At 41.3% G+C, this 22,291-nt stretch overlaps 1 protein-coding gene across 2 annotated transcripts; it reads right to left on the reverse strand.

The window, feature by feature from the left end:
• Window positions 1–982: 982 nt before the first annotated feature.
• Window positions 983–21,034, reverse strand: tbx15 (T-box transcription factor 15). Of its 2 annotated transcripts, XM_030786968.1 has the most exons (9): window positions 20,833–21,034; window positions 14,531–14,738; window positions 11,530–11,631; window positions 8,555–8,726; window positions 5,843–6,010; window positions 5,328–5,392; window positions 3,724–3,821; window positions 1,464–1,818; window positions 983–1,433 (listed from the first exon to the last, which is right to left on the reverse strand). In XM_030786968.1, the coding sequence occupies exons 1-9, from the start codon at window positions 21,032–21,034 to the stop codon at window positions 983–985; spliced, it is 1,821 nt and encodes a 606-aa protein (XP_030642828.1). The 2 variants fall into 2 exon arrangements, with proteins under 2 accessions (XP_030642828.1, XP_030642827.1); XM_030786967.1 differs by having other exon boundaries at window positions 983–1,818.
• Between the last annotated feature and the right edge of the window lie 1,257 nt (window positions 21,035–22,291).

Below are 22,291 nucleotides of genomic sequence, written 5' to 3' on the forward strand. Positions count from 1 at the left end.
GTATATATTTAAAAAGGTCACCCACTCAAAATATAGTTAAGCCAATGATAAACTGGCAAAAAAATAGTTCAAAAAATTGTCCTCTGAATCCAGAAGCGACAGATTTAGACAGGTCCAGAGCCTCTGAAAATCAATCCTTCAAAAATATGGTTGTAACTCTGTATCCTCTAAGACTAACACAAACGTACACACACATACACACCCTCACACACACACACACAGACATACTCACACACACAGTGACAGAGATCCACTGTAAATTTGAGTTTTGACATCATGTGTCCATATCCTGTGCTCCCCAGCTGAGCCTATAAACCAGTTTAAATCTCTGTCGAGACGTAGGTCTAGTTGACACACTCATTAGAATTCCATTGTTTCCGAAAAACGAACACTGACAATCTTACCAACTTTCAACACTCACACATAGTCTAGAGGGACGTGTGGTATATATTTTTGTCAGATTAAAAATTAAAAAAAAAAAAAAGCAATGGCACTGTGTGCTTGAAATTACTACCCTTTGGGCTGAATAATCCACTGAGTCCAACACCCAGACAGGTTTAATACTGTTTTTGTTATTGCACCTATTGTGAATGTTCACCAGAATCCTTAGCAAACTCTTCAGCATCTGGAAATTCCTTTTTTCAAACTGTCTCTCTCGGACAAACTGGCAGTTGCATCAGTCAGTATGGATAGACTTTATAAGCGTGCATATCTATCCACTTATTTCACAAGTCCAACTGGCAATAACTGTAAGCACAAATATGATGAGATGATTAGTTCCTTTGAAAGGTTTGCTTATAATACGTTCAAGGACAACTGCTGGTATTTCCATCACCGAACACACAGCTACACCCTTGTCTTTCAATGACAGCACTGAGGGTTCGATGGGAGATGAGTGAAACCGTGAAAAAAAAATGAGTAGTGCCGTTTATGGTGAAAGATGGTAGACTCTGAGTTTCTCTGAGTTTTTTTTTTTTTTTTATTAAACCATGTGCATGGACATTTGGGAGGAGGAGCCATACTGACGCCCGTCGCAAGCCACTGCCCCCTGCTGACTGCCGGCAGGATTGCTGATCATATGCATACTGTCCATGCCACCGTTGGACAGGTACTGACGCTCGGCAAAGGGCCCAGCAGGGGAGGAAGAGCACAGCAGGCCGCTCTGGGACTTCTCTGGGCTGGCCGCCAGACGAGGCGAGGCAGGGAAGTTGTATCCATACAGGTTGTAGGGGTTGTGCAGGGAGAATGCATTGTAAGAGCTTTGTTGCACGTGATGATGGCTCCCCGTGAACATGTGGGCGGAGGAAGGGGAGGTTCCAGGTGAAGAGGAGGGGCCAGAGGTGGAGCCCGCTCCCGCCTGCATTACATACTGTAGCTGAGAAGCGGGGAAGGAGGCCAGCTGACCTCCGTACGCATCCATCTTGCTCCCGCCGCTGCCTCCACCACCCCCGCTGGCTGTTAACGAGGCATGGGAACCACCCTGCATCCCCGCGGCGATTAGAGAGGAAGTCCTCTGGGGGAGGAAGGATTCCGTGGTCTGGGCGGAGGACACGGTACCTCCTGCCGTCTGGAGGCGGCTGTAGGAGCCGTCGGCCAATCCTCCGTAGCCCTGCAGGGCAGCCATGTTGCTTCGGGCGCAGGCTGGGTACTCAGACAAGCCCAGGTTGCACAGCTGACTCTCTCTGCAGCCCACGTTGAAGGTGTTGGGGGCCAGGTGGAAGGTGGGAGGAGAGCAGGAGGGAGAGAGGAGATGTGCTGCACCAGAGGGAGATGGGGTACCAGTACTGGAGGTGGTGGGAGAGGTCCCAGTGCTTCCACCTGAAAAACAGGCAAAGTCACACACACACACACACACACACACAAACACAAAGAAAGAGAGAGAAGAGGAACGGTGAGACGAGGGCAACTCTAGAGAGTGAAACAAAAACACAGGCAGCAGCCAAAAATCACACTGCCAGAGTATCCCCTGTTTCAACCTCTGGACTACAAGCCGTCCCAGCGGCTCCTCAGTACTGCGCTGCATCCTAAACTTTCTGTAAGAATAAAGGAGGATTGTTTAAGTTTGGCACAAGTGCCACTTGGAAGAATACTAAAGAGCATGCATCTACATAACAGTCCTCTAGTCTAAGCTGAAGTACATATATATGTGTGTGTGTGTGTGTGTGTGTGTGTGTGTGTGTGTGTGTACGTGCACGTTCTCATATCTGAAATCCTCACACCATTTTCGAGTTCAAATCAAGTTTTATATATATATGTGCACATATAAAGTTCTAAAAATATATAACTTTTATAAGATACATAAAAAAAAAAAACTTATGAATATTCTTTGATGTTCAGCCATTAACTTGCTAAGACCCCTCTAAGAAATGCCACGGCATGCGTCAAACCTAAATGTGGCTTGAGTTTGGTGTTCAGAACATGTCTGGTCAGCAGAGCTCTGTGGTGCTTGCCTTCATTTCTAAGAGAGCAGAATTCATAATTTAGACATGCATGCATGAATTTCAGAAAGAGAGGGAGTGGGGGGAGAGCAGAGGCTTGGCGTGGATGCCCATCGCATAAGTCAAGCGCTTGGAACTGAATGATGGCTGTGGGGGTATCGATCACATATTTCTTTATTAATGAGAATTTGGCCAGCATTCATCCTCTTATTTGAAAATCCAGACTCAATCCATGGTTAGGAGGAAGGAGGGGAGGGGGAACCCTGCACAACTAAATAATTCAGGACTTTCTCTTGGTTGAGGTTTGGGTCGGTTCCATGAGCCTTTGGACAACACACAGCTGAGAAGTATTCTGTTCTTCTCTCTTCTGATCTGCTCTGCTTTCTTCTGTTCTGTTCTGCTCTGGTCTGCTCTGCTCTGTTCCTTTCTGTCGTAACGTGGTTCTGCTCTGCTGGCCGAGTCTGAGGGGATCTCTTGATGATGTCATGGTTTCCCATTGTTTTCAAGCAAGTTTGAGAAGGCCCTCGCAGTTGCTAAGGGAATCAGTGATCACTCCAGTAGACCGCCTGGAGGTTCAGGGGACAAAATGGAGACCGAATGGTGCAGAGAGGGCAGATGGGGGTTGATGTGATCTTGTCATCAAAACAAAAGTTCATCAACGGAGCAGGTTCTTTAATTAAAATTTAATCCGTTCGGAGGATATTGATGATAACAAACAGATGTCCGCACAGACAAAATATTGGACTCGCGTCATTGTGGCCCTATGTGGGAGCACCAGTGAGGAAACTAAGTTTGCATTTCACTGTCAGTGCTCTTGACACTAGCCATGACTAAGATCCTGGGCAGAGGAAAGAGGGAGGCAATTATGATAATAAGAAGAAAGCTAATTGCATTTTTTTTTTTTTTTTTGTCTTTTCAATGTCCTTCAGACGAGATGGATATAGAGGATGTGTTTTTGTGCTGGAACAGGCATCAGGCATCAGTGATTTCTGGACTGTAAACATGGTAAGGATGCCCAGTGCATATAATGTTTTCTAAAACTCAAAGAAATCTTCCTGCTAACCTAATCCCAAGGTCCGGTTATGCAATTAGAGATGGTTATTTAAGCAAAGGTACATTTTCATAGTCACGCACAAGCTTATTTCAGCAGGCCACCAACAGAATTCGATATTTATTGAACAATCTGAGGTAACTGGTATAAAAAAAAAAACTGAAACAGATCTAAAGTTAGACCTGATGAGATTGATTAGGTGGTTTTAAGGAGCTGTGGTCTAGTTTTGCACACCTTGCTGTTTCTGCATGTTGGTGAAGTCCTCAAATGTTAGCGTCCTTACTGGCGGTCTCCAAAATGCATACGTTTCCATGATTGCCTCCAGACCAGTCCTGAGAGAGAGAGAGAGAGAGAGAGATTTTAAAAAAAATAATGGGTGTATTGGACAGGGAGACAGAAAGCGGGAAAAACAGAGGGAATAAGCACAGAGACAAAGAGTGACTGTTAGATTGCGCTCATCTGCCAGAGAGAGAGAGAGAGAGAAAGAAAAGATGAAGAAGAAGAGGGAGAAGAAGAAGAAGAAGAAGAAGAAGAAGAAGAAAAGAAAGAGTCAGAGGAAACTGGGGCCTGTAGAAAGGAGCAGGTTTTTACTGTGCACATAAATCTGGGTGATGTTTCATCTCGGCTGTGTACATGGCTCTCCTTCCTGTGTGATTTACTCCCCTGTGCAACACTGGGCCCCGGCTCGGAGAGAGACTCCCTTGCCCCTGCCTGATTCATTTTAGAGGCTGTAACTCTCCAGTCACTTCTGCTCGTTAGCGAGACACGCTAATCACTCAGGCTTTCACCACGCCGCCACTCATTCACAATTGTTCAGCAGAGAGAAAAATCCACTAAAACAATGAATCCCTTCTTGGGGATTTCACTTATAAAAACAATAGTCATCACAAACAGAATCTGTTATAATAACTACAAAAAGTTTGACAGTGATGACGTGTTGTGCACAAATTTGCCATTTTACTAAAATATCAATATTTATAATGCATGCATTATTTATCTCTAAATTAAACTCAGGTGGAAAGTAATACCTGACATTTCATACCATGAGAGTCATTTTGACTGGACGGTCATTATTTTGCGGTGTATCGGCAACTCCATATAGAAAAAGACTAAATATTTACAACATTCATTAGTATGAGCTAAATAAGAATATATGTGTGAGGGTAAGTGTATTTTCTCCCTATAAATATCTCCTGCATAATCTTTTCATCTGTATTTTTCGGCAATGAAAATCTAATGCTAGTTCATAAATCAGGCACTCTATTGTTTGAAAAATGAAAAAAGATGTCTCAAATATCTGTGCCAATAATGCGCTCCAGATGGGAGTGCACTTTCATGTGTTGAGGGTCTGTTTCAGGCTCTCCCTCGTTATATGATAATTCGGGCTCACATCTTATAGTGATGGAGAGTGACTTGAAGAGAGAGAGGGAGAGAGAGAAGAGAGAGAGAGAGAGAGAGAGAAAGAGGGAGTGAGAGAAAGGGGGAGAGAGAAAGAGAGTGAAGAGAAAAACGAACGAGAGCTAGAAACAGAACAGAGCAAAATAATAACTGAAAAAGCACATATTTGACACAGGGGAAGAGAAAACAAGAGAGGGAGAGAACAAAATGAAGCTCACTCTGCCTTCCGCTAAATGGAATTCTGATGTCACAGACAGAAAGGAGTGTTCTAGGGAGGACAGTGAATGAGTGATTCTCTGTGTTGAGACACTTGGGACCTCCAGGCGATTATTTCGATATTAAAGGCATTTTTTGAGAAACGTGAGCATTTGTACACACGGCACAGATGATACTACGACAGGTGCTGCGACGACAAAAATCTGCAATCTGTGAAAACTTGCCTGTTTCTCCCCGAGTCCCGAAATCCTTTGGCGAATGGGTTGCGGTCAATTTTTAGTCGGGTGATCTGAAAAAAAACAAAAAGGCGAAATGACATTAAAAAGTTAAAACAACCTTGAAAAACAAAATGCCTTGGATGTAGAGAACTCTGCAGAGACTAGGTTTTAAGTAATTTAATTTCCACTCGATTTAACAGAGAAAGAATGATAATGCACTGAAAGTTCAGCATTGCATCATCCTATTTTCGATGAAAAACGAAAAGAAAGGCTGGAGGTATACCTTCCTCCCATGATGCTCTACAGCCAAAAGAACTGAGAGTAAACCACAACAACTATTCTGTCCCATAACAGTAGAATGTCTCAACAGCTCACACAAACTGCAGGCTTGAGGCAGAGATCTGATTGGACAGTAGAGAGCAACCCTCCTTTGATTGGACAGTGCATTGCATCACACTGCCTTTGTTACTCTACTCCTGATTGGACTGCATGGTGTTGTACACAGACAGGCGGATACAGACCTGTTGGTTCTGGTAGGCAGTGACGGTGGTGAATACAGTCTCGGGAAAGCTGAAAGTCTTCACTCCCTCACCGCTGGGAATTGGTTTTGTGGGAGACAGTTCGCTGCTAAAGTCTTTCCGGATCACATGGACTCGAGGCTGGTACTTATGCATGGAGTGAAGGATGATCTGGAGAGAAAAAGGAGAAGAACCAGAAATGTTCACGAGTGGTACTGATTGTACATCCCTATGACAATGTTGTGGTATCTGCTAATGCTTTTCTGGGTATATGGTACGTAGTTATTTCCCATTTATTTGCGTGTGTGTGTGTGTGTGGGTGTGTGTCTGTAAGTGCATCTGTGTGTGTGCTCATACACACAGATATGAATCAGCACAGGCCGTGGGTGAGTATTTCACACTAGTGTGTGTCGGCGTCAGAGCAAGCTGGCCACAGCCTCCCCTCAGGCCCCGAATCTGCTTCTAATTACGGCCAGTGTCAGTGAGCATCCCCTGGGCCTGCCACAACCAAGGGGGTCAACCCGGAGAAGAGAGGACTTTGCGAAAACAGCGCCAAAAACTGGTGTTGGTAAATTTAATATTCTAGCTCAACCCCCCCCCCCCCTCCTTTCCGCATCACCTTATACAACTGCACAACCCTCGAGACCCGAGTTCTGCCCCGAGGCAAGATCGGACGGGTTCACAGAGCGTCACCAAGGGAACTCTTCAGAATGCTACGGCTGAACTCCCGCAGTCCCTGACTGCTCTACGAGGGTAAGAGTTACACTCTCTGCATATCCATGCTGATATGATTGACCGCATCATCTCCGTGTCTGTGTCATATCAGTAATGTCTTGGGTAGAATGTTTGGATCATGTGTATAACTGGAGTGAAGTGATGCAATAAACTTAAGTGACTCATGTCCTAACCCGGGCTGACAGCGTTAAGGGAACTGCACATGATCCAGCGCTTGTCCACCGTTAACAGAGCTGGGTCCGTGACAGCAAGACCTGAGGAGTTTGTTCCCAGTATCGAGGCATGCTGAGGTCCAATAATGCACTTTTCCCCCCTCTAAATACACAGTTATGAAGACTGCCTGCCAAGACCTCGACACAAAGAAAGACGTCTGAACTCGTCTGAACCGTTTTAACCTCAGAGCCAGTACCCAACAAGGGACGTGGCTGCCATCTGAGCCTCACAAGAAGTGACTATTTGTTCTCAAAAACAATAAATCACCAGAAAATAACACTGCATAACACTCTGTAACTATACACAGCTTGACAATAGTTTGTACCATTTGGACTGCGATATAACAGAGCGTGTGTTCGGTAGAGGAATGAGGAAGAGGAGGAGAAGAAGAGAAGAAGGAGAAGAAGAGGAAGAAGAGGCAGATATTCGGCACGGTGAGGTATCCCACACAGGACGTTCCACAGTTCATTCCCCTCCGCCTCTCCTCCTCCAGGCAGACACAAAAAAAAAAATGTTTTTACGAGGCTGTGGTGTAAGAAAAAAAGCAAAAAGCCCCTCTCCCCTTTCCAAAAAAACACCATCCCACTGCAGTTCTAACACCCATATGTTATTGCATTTGTCAGAATGGTCGAATGATAGCATCAGCGTCTAGAGCGAAAACAGCTCCATATGAAAAGAAGATGGCATTCGGCGGCGCTTGTGTTACACATGCCCTGCGGCGGCCATTTTGAAGGAACAGGGGCCGCATCTTGAAGGCTCATTCCAAGTGTCCGTTATTCACGGCAAGCGAATCTTAAGTCTTTTCAAACAAAGTTTTTACTACCCGAGTCCAGAGCTGGGACCGTTAACCTTACAGCTGCATACGGAAACTCGCTACTCAGCTCAGAGGACCAAGGAATGGTCAATATTATCAAAGCAATCTGACCATCTCCTGTCCACTGACCTCAAAAGGAAGGTCAGGTTGTCTTTTTGCCATCACCGTGTCTGAAGTGTACCTGTTTCAACACCATTCAGATCGATTTAGATTGAAGAGGAGAAATATCACGAAAGCTAACCTAGCCATAGATCCAGTCTAATCTAGCGTCTCTCTGATTAGCTCTGAACTTCTGTTTGCTAAATGTTAGGCATTTTTCTGAAACCATACAGCTCACACTTCCACAGCCATCTCAAAACACACAGAGAGCGTCAGGCTTATTGCTTTTGCGGGTATCGTTTCTCAGATGGAGTTCTCACTACCACCCCATTTTTCTCTTTCGCTGTAACCATGACAAGGCATATCCATGACAACACCCCGAAACATCTTTGGAAATGTGCGACTGTTGTCTGATGCTCTCATACTAAAACCATCTCTGTGAACTCACTGTATGAACCGCACAACCGCTGCGTATTCTCTCTCAGAGCCAGGCCCAGAAGGGATCCGTTCAGGGTGTTTTTATTAAATAATGAGAGATTTGTGTGCATTCCAAGTGACATTTATCAATCTTAAAGGCATAGCATCAAAAAGAATCACTTCCCATAGGAGAAAAAAAAAAAAGCATTTTAGAGAGGGTTTTCACCCCTCTTGTACGTAGTTTAATTTCAATAACGAATTTCATTCTGCGTTAAGTAAAGCCTGTGTCACTAAGCAGGTATAATATTCTGTCCTCTTATAGATGGTCTGGGTCAAAAAGTGCACAGGCATTCTCAGACCTGCAGAGCCCTAAACTATATCATACTAGATCATACTGTACGTGTCTGAGCGTGTTCGGTTTCGGCTGGCGCACTCACGTGGCCCTGGTCGTCCAGCTCGTTGTTGGTGAGCTTTAGCTTGTCGAAGCTGACCACCTGCCTCATCCAGGTGTCTCCCGAGGCCAGCGAATCTGGGTGAATGTAAACCCGCGGAGGCACCGGGGAGTCGGCGTTCCCTGCCACCATCCACTTGGAGCTGTGATACACGTACCTGTTACGTGCAAAAAAAAAAAAACAAAAAACAAAAACAGATAAACAGCCATGATGCGTATATATTCTCCACAGTACGTTCTGACAGACGTGCCATCTCAAGGAGTTGCCGCAGAGACAAAACCCAGTACTTTTACATATTGCTGATAATCTTCAAGACATTATTCTCCCACAAGTACCTAATTAAGCTTTGGTTGTAATAAGCTTTTCAATGGCACGGCGTTCAGTGTAATCTCTCCCTGTCGGCTTGTTCTCATTGCATTCCTCTTGTGGACAAAACCAGAGGCTCTGCACCGCTCCGAGAGGCACAGCTGCTTGCCTTTAGTTCTGGTTATGTGCACAGTTGAAAGTGCTTAGCTGTATCGCCTCTGCCAAAGTCATCACTCAGTACTAAAACACGGACAGAACTTTCATTTGGACCTCATGCTATTGCTTGCTTGGCAGTGCTAAATGTCCCCCATACCCTCTTCTGCATCTCCTCCCCCATACTGTAACCCTCAGCACACATATGAGCACACCACTGCATCCATAGACTTTCAAACAAATTTAAGGTAGCACTTGTTTTCTCACTCACACTAAAATATATAGGGGAAGTTCACACATGCATACACACAAACAAAACACACACACGTACACACACACACGCACACACACACACACGCACACACACACACACATACAACACAACACACACGCACACACAGAATGCCAGGCATTTCTGTAATTTCCTGTTTGGAGCCCTGTTTAGGGTTATGCTCTGTGTAGCAGGGAAAGTGTTAAAGAAGAGGGAAACCTAAGCCTCAAACCGGACTGGAAATTTGATTAGTCCCCTTTCATCTTTCATAAATCTGCCATCTGGCCCAAGCACAATCAATAAAGATCCCACTTTATGTGACACCCTTTTGGACAAAGGAGGTGGGGTTGTAGATCACGGCTGTCCAGAAACAGGACAGGAACACGCTTAGGATACGTACACATATGTGCAGTATACGGAAAGATGAAATTATCGCATACCCTCACACGGGCCACAGCTAGAAGGAATAAAAGACTCACACGTGAATACACACACACACACACACACCGGAAGCCAAGATGAAGTCATACGTTAAGTTACCTGACTGCCTGAGTGAGCATCCCTAAATTTGTACCTTATGGAGTGAACTGTGTTCAGAATTTGCAACAATACATGGTTTTGCAGCTTTATTTTTTGTAGTTTTGCTTTATATTTTTGATCTTTTTGAAAGAGAGAGAGAGAAAGGGCGAGGGAAGGAGACAGAGAGAGAGAGAGAAGACAGACAATGGCTATGTATACTAACGAGAGAGATCTTACGAGCTGGACCAAATAGCATTTTTCCTATTTGTGCTTTCAAATGTGAACGTACCAAGTGCCCACATGAAAGGGAGAGAGTAATTCATATACGAAGATTTAACAAGTCTAATATAAACTGAACGTTCTTTTAAAAAGGCAACGAGCCTAAGTAAAGTGAGTAAATTCCAATAAAGGCCGTGTTTCCAGACCTCAGCCCCCGAGACACATGAGGAATTCCAGTGACAGCTTCGCACTGCAAGTTTGCAAAGCCTTGTGGTAAACTCCCAAGCCAGGAAGAAATCCCATTTAATTTTACAGGATCTTTTGGCTTCAAAAATCCTCCATGATATTTGGGTTCCCCTTAAATGCTTCTCTTCAAGGCCCCCGTCACAGTCTTCACATGGCTGTGGCTCTATTTTTGGTGAGTATAGACACATTCTAACCTAATTACGGAATTAATTAGATTAATGACAGAATGGCTATACGATGAGCAGCAGCACAAGGAAAATAAAGAGGGGGGGGGGCAGGACTAAAACTAAGATACATCAGTTGAAACACTGATGTTTTTCTTGAATCTTATGGACGCCATAGTAACGTATTTCCGTTTGCATATCCACGGTCACATGAAGCACTTGTCAGTTCAAAAATGACTTTTTCACTCAAGAAAATGTCAACAGCCCAACTGGCGCACTTTGTCTTTTGCCTATTGGTCCATTCTCCTGTATGTTTTGTTTAAACATGTAAAAGAAGAGGGAAAAATGCCATCATAAGATTTTAATAGAGGTGTTCTACCCTTACTAAAAAAGCGTGGATGAATATATATTTTACCAGCATATTATTTAACGGGTAGACTGGTTTATTAATTAGCTCACCTCCACATAATCCCTGTGGAGAATGTGGTACAGTAAAAAAAAAAAAATTGTCAGCACTAAATACGCTCCAAATATATTTGTATGTTATGTCTGCTCTGAATGAATAATGTTTTAGTCACTTAATTTTCTTTTTTTTTTTTTTTTTACAAAACTGAACTTATTACAAGTTATGTCACATGCAGGTTGGAATAAATCGTAATACTTCATGAATTTATATCATATTGAATACTATCCAGATATGCAGTGTTTGTTTCCAATCAAATTAATTGAATGTGTTAGTTAGTGTGATGGAAACGGTTTGGTTGTAATCACAGTGACTCAGTAAGTCACCATTTGCGCTGAATCATCATTTTTTTTCTCTCTCCCTCACAGCAACCATCTTACTGTGGATCTGGACATTTGCCTCATGCCTTGTGGTAGCCGAAATTGTCACATTGCTCTTACTCAGCAAAGAGTAGAGAGAATTATGACCAGCGGGGAATTAAACCAAAATAATAGTGTTAATTTTCCACTTGTATTTCTCTATTTTTATATGTTTATTCTCTGGAGAAATACACATGTGTCAGTCATATACCAGCCTGTCTCCACAAGTACCCTTGTGAGTATATATGACCACTGCATACCTGTATCTCTTGTTATCCACTGGCACTATGTCCATGGCTATATAATACTGCTGATGGGGGTCCAGTCCGACGATTTTCACTCGCATGGCTGGAAACATTCTCCTAAAATAGACAGCAGAATGTCAGAGACCACTTCAGTGCCAATGGAGTTAAAAAAGGACAAAGTCAAAAATGTTAGGACGAGCAAAATGAAAGTTGGTGTTACAGACAAGTACACAGGAAATTCACCACTCTAGGAGTTAACATGAGAGAGAGAGAGAGAGAGAGAGAGAGAGAGAGATTAGGAAATGCTAATTTAATCACTACATTTCCAAATGAGCCAAACACATCTCTAAATGATCAGTGAAATACTGAAATTTCAAAACAAGCTGTCAAACATGTTTGTCATGATGGATTTTGACATTAAACCAATGGCACAATTACACTGAAAAAAAGAATGGAAAACATTAAGAGACTTCGGAATCACAGCAACTGAAATATCATATACACTTAAAGTGTTATACACAGCTAAAAGTTTCAAATACTTAGTGCAAAGATTTAATAAAAATGGCTATCAGCCTATGAAGGAAAGAAAATAATTTTCAAGAAAGCCATTTTTTTTTCTTGATGTCCTAAACAGCAATAATCTCCCAAACTTCTAATTTGGCTCTCAGATGGCTTACATGAAGGCAAATGAGGAAAATAAGTTGTGAACAAAGAATCCATATTAAAAACGCAAAATTGCATAGTGAGACATTTCAAGTTAATTCCTCCGTTTACACATCAAACGTTGCCTTCCCCCTTTCATTTAAACGTCATAAATCTTTCCCATTGAAAAGGAAAGGGGCTGTATTCTTATTCTCCTCTCCTCGGAATTTATAGGCTTATTATTAGCAAAGGCATAATATCCACTACTATTCCTGTTAGTCTTGGATAGCAGAGAGAGTAATTACGTTTCAAGGTCGATTACCAGTATAAATCTAATTTTTGAACTATAGCACAAAAACAACTGCATTCTATATTTGAATGAACAACTCAGCTGGGAAGTAATGAATCAGACACTACTAAAGTTAGCGATTGGACAATTGGGCTTGGTAAAACAATATGATTTAAATGTTCTTAAACCCCGTTCTCCCCTCCCCCATGGCTTAACATTTTAATTGACTCCCGATAACGTTCAAGACACACTGTTAAACAAAGCCTTTTAATTTAAAAAATGGAAAAAGAAAAAGGGAAACTGATCTATGACGAAATTCACTATTTTAGCGGTTTAAACAATTTAAACAATGATTACAATTTTAATCACTTGTAAACGTATTCCACTGTAACTTACATAGCCTGGGAAAAGGGATACCATGGTCTGAGTGTGCTATTAAAATTCTAATTGTATATGTGTGTGTGTGTGTGTGTGTGTGTGTATATATATATATATATATATATATATACTTTATCATTAAAATTTAAAAAAGAATATTGGTACTGATTATTTGGCGCTCAGTGAAAAGGGAGGTGAGAGAGGAGGAAAGATAAGTCTCTCGATACGCAATAGCTGAATAGAGTAAGAACATAAAAGAAACACCTCGGTGACATTTGCTTCGGATAACGTTGACATAGCTTACCCAAGACGCGTAAGTCCGCGCACAAGGCCCAAAAGCGCGAAAATGTTCGTTTAAACTTATAGAGTTCTGAAATGAAAGGAAAGCCAATATTCGGTCGACGCTGACGCTATAAACATTAACCAGACTGCTTGGTTAATTCCCGTCAGCCAACACAGTTCTCACACTGCGTAGGTCACAAGTCCATTTAATGAGGGCTATGTTTTTCCCCTGGTAAACGTCTCAACCTCGACCCTTTCATTAATAGCCTTAGTTTTACAGACATCTACTGCAATAATAAAGTCCGCTTAAGTACATGTTTAGTCTATGTTTTAAAACGAGGAGAACGCCACATTAATAAATCAAGACAAGTTTTCATATTGATTTGGTCGTAAAATGTGAAACTAGCACGGAAATACCTGCGAATCCCACCGAGAGAAACAAAAGCGTAAAGGTCTAGCTGGGGACTTTGTAGGTTAAGTTATAAACTTGGTTTAGGTTGTAATTATCGCCCAGAAGAACTAGAAAACCAAAAACATATTTCAAAGAAATTAATTAGAAACAGTTTCCGTTTTTTGTCGGTTTTCTTTGTCATCAGCAATGGACTACCCCAGAGCGTCATGCTTGGTGCGTGATTAGACAACGGCTCTCGCGCGTCCGGAGCCCTGTCCCCATGTGCAACACATTAGCACCCCAAAAACATAGCGTAATAGAGTTATTCCCCCAGCGCAACGGCCTCTCAGTGTAAAACAACGGTGTTTGTGTGCGTGCGTGCGTGCGTGCGAGTGTGTGTGTGTGTTTGTGTGTGTGCGTGTGTGTCTGAGAGACAGAGAGAGAGAGAGAGAGAGAGAGGGATCTTTACTTCATTCGTTATGGAGAAGAAATATGTTTTTAATAACAGCGTATGGTGCAACTGTAATTGCTAGGTTTTGTTTCGTTGTGAATTTCATAAAGAATCTGGTCAGCAATGGCTAAGTCATCCACTTGTCAGAATCGGGGCAAATATGTAGGCCTGTTTGCTGTATTTGAACGTCTTGGTAGTCTTGCTCCGTTTTCTAATGACTTTCTTCTTTTGGTCACCAATATTAATTGAATGAATAAGTGAAGCCATGACTCTCCATAAAGTGTTCACGCAATGCGCCTTTAATATTGCCTCAATACATTCAGCCCTCCAAGAATTTTAGTAGGACAAAAGGCGTCGTTTAGGCCTCACTCAGTCAACTGGCCTACATCAAATACATTTTCCCTGAGCTCTGCTATTGACACTACACTCTCTGAATGGAAACTGCTGTCTCTAGCCATTGAGCGGTATCACGTGTAATATACACTCCGGACACATTTTTATTTCAGTTGTATGTCGTTTATTATCTATTCATTAAAGTCTTTATTTACAGATCTGAGCAATGAGGTTTAAAGGGTTCATTTACCTTCCCGCTTTGGTGATAATCATTTCCGTGCCGATGTCGTGGAAGCGCTTCCATAGGTCTGCACACTGCAACTCCACCTGGATCTCCTCCATGGAGGCCGAGGGCGAAGGGTCGCAGGAAGCGGGGGCCAGGTCTGCGGGGGAGCCGAACGAACACGACGTCCTATCCGCCAGGCCTTCGCCGTCAGAACCGGGACTGGCTTCCGAATCTGCGAATGGCAGCATGAGTAAATAAGATCATTATAAAAGCGTCCGAAGACAAACAGAAGCCTCAGGAAAGCTTGAAGTTTTTCACGGGATTTCGCTCGGTCTGCCGCCAAATCACCTGCAGCAGCGAAGGATAACTTGGATGGAATCATACCATCATGGGTTTTACGACAGAAAGTAAACAATATAGCATTCTCTCGCGTTCTCTCTCTCTCTTTCTCTCTCTCTCATCTACTTTTCTACTTTGTTATGTGTGTGGTATGACAAACGAAGTCCCAAATAAATTAACTGGCTGACTTATAAATTATTGAATAAAAATTCGAAGTAACCATGAGCACAAATTACAACAATGCAGTCATGTTTTGATGTAATATCAAAAATTTGAAAAAAAAAAAACAAAAAAACTTTTCTTAAAAATATTTATTCATTTTTGAAGAAAAAGCAGCAAGAAATTGTAAAGATGATGCATTTGGTGATGGGTCATTTTGAAGATAAAAAGGAGCTATATTTTCTGTTTACTCTCCTTTTCCATACATACAGATATACATACATACATACATACACACACAGACACACACACACACACACATATATATATATGTAATATGTGTGTGTGTATGTATATATGTATATATGTGTGTGTATATTTACATTTATTTATATTGATCTATTTATTTATTTATCTATTTATTTGTGTGTGTGTGTGTGTGTGTGTGTGTGTGTGTGTTATATGTTATATGTCCTTTTTATGTTAAATTAGAAACCTTGCCACTAAATGGAGAGTAATACCATCTAAAATGCATGACAATGGAGAACCTCCTTGCAGGAAAAAAATGGGTAGTCAAAAATGTGTTTGCCAATTAAAATGTCAAATTATGTGTCCATTTACCTTCCTCCAAGCAATTACAGATGACTAAAATGTGAGAGGAGATGCTAATACATAGCCACTACTTTTTTCAAGATAAGGCTACAAATGTTAGCTCTAACTCTGGGTTTGCTCATGTATTTTATGTGTAAGTTTACTATGTACACAGTCAATCAACAAGGGGGAGATTATTTTGGCAGTACACATGATGCAAATGAGTCTATGCAAATGTAAGATTGCAGAGAAGCTGGGCAGGAGCCCATGCCAAACCACTGAATCTACAGCACCTCAAACAAACTAGACCAAACAACAAACCGGACCAGCAAAGCCCTCTGAGGACACGTGAGAGAGAGGATTCTGTAGCACCGAAACCAGGGGTCAGGCAGAGAGAGAGAGTGAGTGAGGGAGGGAGGAGAAAGACTTTTCATCATCTTCTTGAGAGATCCTATCATCGTGATTGCAATGATGACTTCCATCTCCTCCCTCACTCTCTGTATGTCTCTCTGTCTCTCTCTCTCTCTGTCTCTCTCTCTCTCTCTCTCTCTCTCTCTCACACACACACACACACAACGGGAGAGTGACTGTTGATAGAAAAAGCAACAACACATTCAGTTCTGTCCTACGCATCTCAGACTGGCATTTCAGCACTCATATCAAGTAGGGCCTCCCTTTACATATCCACTCCACACACACACACACACACACACACACACACACATGCTGAGCTGTCAATTCCATTACACCGGCATCAACACTACCCCATAAATAGCCACATCGAATTCAAAACAGAAGCAGAACATCATAGGTAATGCTAGAACAAAGCCTTGAAGTGCTCAAATCTATTTTTGTTGAAAAGTGTTAAATGTCTGTTTAATAATGAACCAAGCCAACAAGCACAGAAGATCAAATGCTTAGAGGACCAAGTGCAAGAAGTGCTGAGATCGAGTGAGAGAGAGAGAGAGATAAAGAAGGAAGGAAGGAGAGAGAGATAGAGAGAGAGAGAGAGATCAGTTAACCTTTCCCATGGTAAAAGATCAGCCTCTGAGAGTGGATGTGCACAGTGGATAGAGTTAGAATAAGTTTGGAAGGTGGAAAGTAAAACAGGCACAATAGTGTTTATTCGCTCATCTTAACACACATTTTGAGGTTAAGAAGTCTGAAGAGAGGTCTGTTTTGTTTACTATTTTAATGTTAAGAAGAACTGATTTGTCAAAAGACAATATGCAGAGTCCATGTATCCTCTCCTTCCTTTTGTTTTCTTTCTTTCTTTCTTTCTTTCTTTCTTTCTTTCTTTTAGTTCTTGAAAGAAGTTGATATGTTTGGGTGCTTACATTTATCCCCTAATTAATATTACAGCACCTCTCCGTTACATCACTCAAATGTCTTGCAAGATTTATGAATAGAATATGCTTTTAATGCCCTTGTAACAGGAATGTCTAACTTGGGTAAGTAGCGATCCACCAAGCATGAAATTGCAGAGTAACCTAATCCTTAAGGAACAGAACCACCTGTTTCCGCTGGACTTAATTCAGTCTCATGTAAGAGGGAGGCAATAAAAATAAAGATTAAAACCTCTTTGGAGTGCACACATCTGTTCACTGTTGTATTTATCCTTTTCTTTCAGGGGAGAGATTTAAAAAAAAAATTGGACTATTTGAAAAATATTACGAAACCTAAAATTTCAATAACAAAACCTCTTCAGGATAAACACATCCTTATTTTGCGTTTCCTCGGGATATTTAATCATTTAAGCATAATTATGAAGAGTTGTGATCCAAATGATTTCCAACGGGCGTTATCACTCGGCATTGTACGATTCCTTTCTGTATGTATGCATACATAAATTTAAAAAACTATGGAGATATTTAATATCAACTATTATCTGCTGTGATCATTTTAAAATGATAAAACATAACACACTTACGAAAAGATGCTGAAATATCAGAGCAACAAAAATATAGGTTATTTTTACGCGAATGTTCACTTTAAGCGGAGGTAGAAGGATGACAGTTCGTGGGGCCACAATGGGTTAAAACTGATCCCAAAATATTTAGATTGTGAAGCAGGTTGCCTTTAAGATGACAACGTGAACACAGGTTCACACTGGTGCCTCAACTTACCGGTTTTTCTCTCCTTTGACAGACTAACAAATCTGAGTTTCAACAATCAAATTTAGTTCATCTTAACAACTAGACGGCATAATTAGATAATTAACGTTTGATAAATGTTGAGCCACCTAGTGACCGACTGACTTGGGATCCCAAAAGAGAGTTCTTTCACTTCAGATACTCGGTAATTCCTTTGTGGTTTTCCTTGTTATACTGTCTTCCTTTGCGTCCCAAAAACGTTTCAGTCCAACTTTTACGTGAGGGTTTGAAGTCGTAGATAAAGGTAAATTCGACACGTAAAAATGATCACAAAAATACCAACCAGAGACTGACCACGGTGTCCGTCTGTTTTCAACCCGCGCTGATCAGTAGGAGCGATATGCTAACGAAAGGTTAAACATTGCCTAGTTACTCTAAGCCTAACGATGATGTCAAGAGCAAAACCCCCAGTGGCCCGGACGTCTGAGATCCGATGTCTTCTGCGAGAAAGATCTCGCGGATACTCTTGGGGAGAGTGGACATTAACCGTCCTTGACTGACAAATCTGTTTGCAGAAGGTTCATATCTCATGCCTGTGCCGTAAACAGATTTAGTTCCCTGATCCTCATTCTCATTTGGGAAGCATTTTAAAAAGCATTTTAAATGACTGAGCACTTGTCCCGCACATCAAAAGCAGACGCTCCGAAGTGTGAGCGCAGGTCAAGACAGCTCGAAGGCAGTTCATCAAATGACACAGTCTGGGTTACAATCAGTTATCAAGCAAGAACGTAGAAATATTTAAACGATACTTAAAAATACTAAATACACCTATACTACTACTACCACCCTTAACATACTTAAATTACTGTCCTGTAGTAGAAGTTGTAGTGACAGAAAATACAAACAGTCTTCGGCGCTCTTTCGTCAAGTGCCTGATAGGGCCTGATAGTAGATTCATCTCAAAAACTGTGACCATACCATTAATCTAAATTATATTTACATATTCAGAATTTTCCCAGTGAACAATTTGCCCACGAAATAATATTTTACTTTATTGGAACAAAATGTTGTGGGGATCCTACAGCACTACATAAGTGGCTGTAATTTATTATGCAAACGGGTTTCCATTAGTAATTTGGGGGCAAAACGGAACAGTGATTTCAGAAAGACACCGTGAATGATCGGATGTAACGCACGGTAAAAGTGCAATTCTACATACCAAGAATATGTGAACATGGTATTTGGAAATAAATCTATATACACTTGCCAGGATGTGCAGATACTACACAAAATTCATGAGATGAATTTTCTTTTTATTACTGAGCCCATGGCGCATTTTTTCATTTTAATAAGCAAGTGTACTCGTTATTTAGGCCTATTGCCGAATACATTAAACGGAATAGTACACCAAGCAATATAATTATATTAATCAATGTGGAAAAATAACATTAGCAACTGAATATTAGGCCTATTATAAAAATAGCAAAACCTCTAGGCCGAGCGTTTGTCAAAATCATCTAAATACATTTAAAAAAATGTATCTGTTTTGATTTGAGTGGAGCAGCATCCTTGCATTGCACAAACATTCGATTAACAGATTGTGTGATCCTAAACAATGTTCATAATTATATTGTGAATATGTTGAATAAAAACGAAGAAGTCCATTGTGATGACTGGGCTGTTTACCGAGACTAGCAATGGGCTATGGCGGTAGGCATTACACACTTGTGCTCTTTTAAGTGCCAGAATGTTGTTTTGAGTATAATCTAACAAACAACTTATTATTTGTACTATAAATGTACTGCCGGACAAAATAATTATGATATAAAAATATAAACATATTTAAAACTGCCGTTTGCTAGCATTGCTACTTCTGTTTTTTTTTTTCTCTACTCTGAGGAAAGGTAAGACCCACTCAGAGATAAGACGTGTAAATGTTGATATTTTTCATAATAATTTGATTCCAGTCAATGATGATTACAGATATTCGGAGAGGACAGTCGTCCGTTGAGGTTTGGCATTGCAGGCAGAGCATTAGCGAATACGCAGATGTCTTTAGTAGCCTGTATTTTAATAGACAGATTCGGTGAATAATGAGTAAATAAAACGGTACTCACGAGAAAGGCAACGTAACTGAGAATTATGATCAAAAGAGAAGATAACAGAATAGACGCATTCTGTGTGCTACTGGATGATTAACCCCGTGGCAGATGTTGCTGAAGCGAGATGATGAAGTGATCACCAAAGCTGCAACATTCAGTCTATGAGTAGTGGCAATACAATAAACAGATACACACGCGCACTCTTGCGCAAGACACACGCGTGTGCCATAGCTATCACAAGTAGAGGCGCACAAACACACGTAAGGCCTATTTGCAATCTATTTGACAGGGATGAATTTTCGAATGTTATTTTCAGAGAACCTGGACGGTAGGTGATGGGTGACCTAGCCGTATGAAGAGGGGAAAACAACGGTGACGTAAATACCCTACGAAACTTATTGAATTGAAAATATACAAAAATTAAGTTATTAAAAATACATTGACTAATTAGCTCTTCTTCGTCGTACTTTGAAATATGTGTTGTGTTGATGTGCATTTTTTTCCCCTTTTTAATACCTGTCAGGGCTTAACGTATGCGACACCTGAAGGGTACAAGACAACTTTGAGACGAGTAGGCCTTGATGAAAGAGAGGTGTACTAGTCATTCTTACATATTGAATTTTCCACTGACCCAGAACAAAGTAGTGGTGATGGAAATTGATATTAATACGCACATAGTCTTACGCTGTGTTGGGAGATGAATTTTTTTTTTCAAAACAACGTGTTTTATCCTCGTACTTTAAACACAATGATAAAAAATATCTTTGGTGTTGACTCCTTTTCTTTGCTCAGTTTTACATCTAATCCTCTAAAGTAATTTAATCGCATTTATTTAACTGCTGTGATGGCGTTTTACGATTTACACTGATGGGCCTCTTTGGTTTAAAATGAAACTAAATTATTTCAAAGGAATTGGTGAGATATGGTAAGCATGCCAAAGTTAACGTTTCAAACTTGGTATTTTCCTTTCTCCTCTTATCCTGAAAATAGGCTACGTGGCTTAATTCACAAGCCAAGATTACAACGATGTTAATGCACTCACCGGGATCGATATCCAAACAATGAGCCGGGTCCTCGCCGTCTCCTAACTGTCCGTTGGTTGCGAGACTCTCCATTGAGAGCTCCAGCTCCTTCTCCTCCCAGCCTCGGAGCTTCCGCTTCTTGTTTGTCCCGATCAAGGCTTCTACTGAAAAGGCGTGCGCTCTTGAACTAAGCGCGGCTGCAGATCGCCTCCTGTCACTCATGTCTCCTACGACAAATCCAGCGGAGGACAAACAAAAACTCCTCCTGGCCAGCAAGCAAAGTGAAATGCTTAAGAGCGGTATTTACAACGGCGAAGAGTTCTCCAGTGGCAATAGTAATCCAAAAATCTATGACTAACATGCGAATGCTGAGCGTCTAAAGATATAAGATGCCACTCATAGGCAAAGTTAGTTAGATAATCACCTCGTCAGAGACTATAGTTTACTCATGCCTGTGCCGCTTTTTGTGTTGCCGTCAACCCTTCCTACTTCTCTTTCTCTCTCTGTCTTTCCCCCCTTCTCTCTGATTGATACTCACTTCTGGAAAACTTTTTTTCGAAGCGTTAAGGGCAACCTTCTCGCTCCCTGTCATTTCCCCTGTGTCCAATGAGAAACGAGGAAGGAGAAAGAGCCAAAATATATCATCCAATAGCAGAAGTGGGAAACAGCTTCTCCAAGGGCAGTAACTTTGTGTTGGTCCATCAGTCCTAGGAATCCTGCACTAAATTAACCTTGTCGAGACTAAACGGAGAAAAATACATAGTTTATATCTTTTCTGGAATAATTAGGACAAATGGAAGTGCAGCTATCCAAATATTACGTTCTTGATGAAGTTCCACCAAGGTAGAGAACTGCCATCCAAGTTTCTATGCCTTTCTTATTTCATTACATGCATCATTCTTGGCTCGTGATATGCATCACTGATGTCCACTCCTCAAACTTCAAGATGCTGCTTTGCATATGCTTCGTCTTTACTTTAAAATGTAAGTGCACCTTCAAGTGTGAAGTGGAGCTCCTGTGGGCAAACCGCGAGGTTTCATCAAATCACTACATATACATTAAGAATATGTACTTACCCAAAGACTGATGCATTTACTAACCAATCAGTAAAAATCAATGTAAAATTTTCAGATTCATCCCTGGCACCGAACAACATAAATATTGAGAGCTGATTGTTTGCCAGCTCTCCTGCAATTTAATTTCGCGCAGCGGTCTCTTATTACAAACGGACTTAAATCACATCAAATATATATTTTAAATTGTCATTTTATAACCTAAAGGATTTATCTAAAACACACGCTGTTGCCCGAGTATATTTAATCAGACCCCATTCGCTTCTTTCGCATCTAAACAGAAAATCTGGAGTATTTACTTTACACTGAGGTAGCAAATTAGACTAAAACTTTGGGTCAATGAAGTGTTGGACTATTTTTATGCGTCGAGTAAAAGATCAGCTGGTCCTCCCTACAGTTGAAGTTG

Source organism: Chanos chanos, chromosome 10, assembly GCF_902362185.1.
Source record: "Chanos chanos chromosome 10, fChaCha1.1, whole genome shotgun sequence".
In the NCBI taxonomy this organism is placed as follows: Eukaryota; Metazoa; Chordata; class Actinopteri; order Gonorynchiformes; family Chanidae; genus Chanos; species Chanos chanos.

What these genes read in the sequence shown, in the direction of transcription:
- tbx15 (XM_030786967.1), bottom strand. Translation starts at nt 21,034, where the DNA reads ATGAGTGACAGGAGGCGATCTGCAGCCGCGCTTAGTTCAAGAGCGCAC. An exon ending in ATTATCACCAAAGCGGGAAG is followed by an intron (nt 11,632 to 14,530) that starts GTAAATGAACCC and finishes TGTCTATTTTAG; the next exon opens with GAGAATGTTTCCAGCCATGC. An exon ending in CAACATGCAGAAACAGCAAG is followed by an intron (nt 1,819 to 3,723) that starts GTGTGCAAAACT and finishes CCTGTTTTTCAG; the next exon opens with GTGGAAGCACTGGGACCTCT.